This window comes from Ornithodoros turicata, chromosome 6 (genome assembly GCF_037126465.1).
Source record: "Ornithodoros turicata isolate Travis chromosome 6, ASM3712646v1, whole genome shotgun sequence".
Classification (NCBI taxonomy): domain Eukaryota; kingdom Metazoa; phylum Arthropoda; class Arachnida; order Ixodida; family Argasidae; genus Ornithodoros; species Ornithodoros turicata.
This window is the reverse complement of record NC_088206.1, coordinates 21,398,728-21,402,838: the sequence shown is the minus strand read 5'-3', so window position 1 is coordinate 21,402,838 and position 4,111 is coordinate 21,398,728. Positions and strand designations below refer to the sequence as shown.

The 4,111-nt window shown below is 42.2% G+C and overlaps 1 protein-coding gene across 3 annotated transcripts in view; it reads right to left on the bottom strand.

Moving 5' to 3' along the window:
• LOC135396402 (glutamate receptor-interacting protein 1-like) overlaps nucleotides 1–4,111 on the bottom strand; it is a 161,205-nt gene that overhangs the window by 11,101 nt on the left and 145,993 nt on the right. For all 3 annotated transcript variants that reach the window (XM_064627355.1, XM_064627353.1, XM_064627354.1), the window contains exons 9-10: nucleotides 2,214–2,395; nucleotides 1,681–1,863 (exon numbers count right to left, since the gene is read on the bottom strand). In XM_064627355.1, coding sequence (XP_064483425.1) covers nucleotides 1,681–1,863; nucleotides 2,214–2,395 — 365 coding nt within the window. The remainder of the gene's footprint in view (nucleotides 1–1,680; nucleotides 1,864–2,213; nucleotides 2,396–4,111) is intronic.

Below are 4,111 nucleotides of genomic sequence, written 5' to 3'. Positions count from 1 at the left end.
CTGAAAGTGTACGCGAAATCAAAATGTGCAGAAAGATGTTTCTGTGTCCTTTCTGATGTTCTCGCACATTGTTTTTTTTCCATTAAATACAAAGCTAACTAATGAGAGTTATGACATCTGGAAAATCAATATACAGTCAACACTCGATTTATGAACCTTCGATTTATGAATTCCCTCGTTTTATGAACACTAGCACGAGGAACCAAACCTTTTACATGCATTTTTCCCTTGTTTTATGAACCTCGATATTCGAATAATGAATGGAATTTCTGGGAACCAACTAGGAGTTGCCCAGCGTTTTTGCCCTCAGTGTATGAACGGATCGTTCCGGGGCCAACAAAAACCTTCATAGAGATTATTCATGGTCTTTTGAATGACGCCTGAACACACAAAACGTTTTCCAGGTATTGCACCCTCGGTTCTTAATCCCTCGAAATCCGAACAACAAACCGGTTTTCCAGAAGTGTTCACTCTGAGATTAATAAACGTAGGTTAAGAATCCCAGAGGAAATCTGAGACCAGTTGAGTGCGAATGTCCTGACATCTCTTCTTTCCAAGATTAACACAGCGGAAGGCATGGTACAAAGCAAAATTATACTATTTAGTATTGCATGATAAACAGAGTGTGAATGCGCTAACATCTGTTCTTTGTGAGATTGACACAGCAGAAGGCATGGTCGAAAGCAAAATTACACAATATATTGCATTATAAACACAATCCCAACTCGGAAATACTGTTCCATTTGCTCAATAGTACTCACTTAACGGAATTTTCTATTTATGAATCCCTCGATTTATGAACGATTTTTCGGGGAACCGAGGGTGTTCATAAATTGAGGGTTGACTGTATTATATATGCTATTGCACCTAGTAACTAGTGGTACACTTGACTAGGAGTGTCTGTGGTGGTGTCGTTACGTCACAATGTTGACTCAGACGTAGTAGGCAGCAATCCTAGCCACTTAGCCACAAATTAGTTTATCTTTGAATATAGTAATCATGGTGCTGGCAGGTTAGGCCACTCAAGCATAAAAAGAAGGTTTTTGATAGTTAACAGTGAAACAGTCTGTATATCTAAAAGGTAGGAGCAACGAGAGACCCCTCCATATTTTTTGCTAGTTTTTCGTTGCTACTGATTGTGCAGCAAATAACGTGCACTCTCATTGGGCCAAATGAGCTGAGCATGAGTGAGCAAAGAGAGAGCTGAGCGGGAGTCACAAGTTTCGATCTCTGGCAGTAGCAGATATAAATTTTGAGTGGGAAATGAGGCCTCGTGACTGCTTGCTATGCTGATGGTATACGTCACATTGGTCTGATTGTGTCACACCAGGAGATCAGGCTGGGCCTCCAAAGTCATGCACTGCTGCTCATTGCTGGTTTTTCAGGGTGTTTTTGTAAATTAAATTTAAACGACAAAACTGTTCAACAAAAACATTTTTCTTTCGTGAATGATAATGAAGCAGTGTTTCGAGCTATGATAAGTGTCCTCGCTCCTTTAACAGAGTTTCTATCCAGTTTTATTACAACTTTGAAAAGTATATTTGAATTAATTTTTAATTTTAAAATTATATATGCACTAACGGTGATAAAAAGGAGAAAAGAACAGTGATGGTTGATTCATGCTTGGTATGGGCAAATTGTGAATCTCATTGTAACCAACAGCAAAAAAGGGCACAGTACTATTCGAAGAGCTTGGCAAATAGTCAGGATGATGGTTCTTGGACCGTCTGCTCCTGCGAGACGAAGGTGTTGATGGAGTCTGCTGAGGAGGAAGTGGAGGGTAACCGGAAGAGCGTCCACCCAATGATGACAGGGTGTTGTATTCTGAATTAGTATAGCACTGAGCCCGATGCGACGCTCGACCTGAAATGAGGTTAGGTTGTGAGCCACTTTCTCACCTGAACAACTCAATGCAGGAATCGTGCAAATTCTGTCGCATGTCTTTTTCTGAACTAACGGGATAAACTTTAATTGAGGAGAACTGTAATCCTTTTGATACACTTCTAAAGCAACGTTGCACATGTGCTCACAAAATGAAATGCGGGGTATGCTGGAGGTAGCCAGACCATAACAGGAGTTAGAATGACACTGCCATCCATTGAATCAATGATGAAATTGATTGAATGGAATGAATTAGAATGAAATTGCCATTGTGTTTGACACATGTTTTTTGACGCATTCGTAACAAGCACATGACAGACATGATGTCTCACTTTTTGCTGCACGAGCATCATGGTACTTCCGCATTGCAATCTGACTGATTGGTAGGACCTCCAATCTGATCATGTTGCCTGTCGACATCTTGAGCAATTGCATGGCCTCTGCAGGTGTCATGTTGTCCACTCTTGTGCCATCGATGGCCAGCAGTTGGTCACCAACGTGAAGTGCGCCACACCTGAAATATTTTAAAAACTGAGATGAGTTCACATTTGTGCTTGTTTATTTGTGTGTTTTCTTTTCCCGTCATTTCCTGAAAGAAACGAAGGAAAAGGCAGTGACGTCCCAAGCAGGGACATTGCACGATTCTGGGACAAGGGGAGTGAAAACTGAACTTGTGCTGAAATGTATTAAACCGGTGGCTTTGTAGGGTTAACTGCTGTGTAGGCCCATCTGTGGCGTTGCATCAATCACATGACGCCCTATGATACCCGAGATATGACCACGTGATGGCCCTATGAAGGTACCGCGTCCGAATGCATTTGGCACAATGCCGAAAGGCTCAGCCAGTCTTTATAATTTGGTTCGTCTGGTCACATGCACTTGCTTTCACACAGGTAATTTCATTACGTACTGTATTTATCGGCATAATTAATGCACATTGTGGCCTATAGTGTGGCGCCCCACAGGGGGTGCGTTAATTATGCGAAGAAAAAGTTGTAACCCAACATCCACGGTGCACTGGACTATCGTTCTGTTCCGAAACACATGGGTCGTTTACTCATTGTCCTAGCGATAAAGCAGGCATTTGCTCGCTGTAGCTTATGATCTTTCCACCACGAGGTCATCTCTTTTTCTGTCAAGGGTTGAATGATTTGGTCAGTGTCACGCCGTCTCCGTAGAAAACAAATGTTTAGCGGCAAATGAGAGCGCATCTTCCCTCAATGTCACAGCCTGCCAGGTGTAGCTGCATTGAAAATTTCTGATATTTTTGGCTGTTTTTATCAATTGAATACACTACAACAGCTTGTCTCTGCATATTACGCAGTTTGTGGAAACCATGTGGCCAAGTGTATGTCCTGTCAGCAATAGGACTGAAGATCGAAATGCCAAAGTGGGTGACAATACTCTCGTCCCCAAAGGAAACAAACAGTTTTCCCGTCGCCCCAAAGAAGTAGCTATTTTTTGTTTCAAAATGTCAAAATCTTTTCTGCTCTCTCTCTCTTTAGGATAGGGATCTTAGAGTCTAGAGGGGGGGGGGGGGGATCTATAGTGTAGTGCTGATTAAAAACCTCGTGCACCTTACGGGTGGACTACGCTCATTCTTCTTCGGTCACAACTAATTATATTTCTCATGAAATCTGCAGCAAAGAAAAACGAAAAATAGGGGGTAAAATAATTGGGAGTACACTTACATATAGTAGTACTCAAGAAGAACATGCAATATCTCTCGTGGGTAGAGCATATCCAGGCAGTGTCTCGAAAAGCCAATCGGGCTCTAGGTTACTTGCTTAGAAACCTTAAGTCATCCCCATCTAATGTAAAACTCCTCGCCTACACCATAGTGTGGCCTCAGCTGGAGTACGTGTCCGCTATCTGGGATCCGCATAATAAACATTTAATTACTGAAATCGAAAAAATTCAAAACCGGGCTGCCCGATTCATTACATCTGATTATTCTCCTTTCTCTAGTGTATCCCAGATAAAGCAACGTCGTCAGCTAGCTGACCTCTCTCATCGTCGCCGGATTTCTTGTCTCTGTCTCTTCAACCACATTTATCGCTCAAACTCATTACGCCCCCATTACATATTACCCCCTACTCACATTTCAGCTCGACTCGATCATTCTTACAAGGTTTCCCGTATTCGGTCTCGCACCACTTGTTTCAGTAAAAATCATTCTTTCCAAATACTATCGCAGACTGGAACAACTTACCTCGGGACACTGTCAATG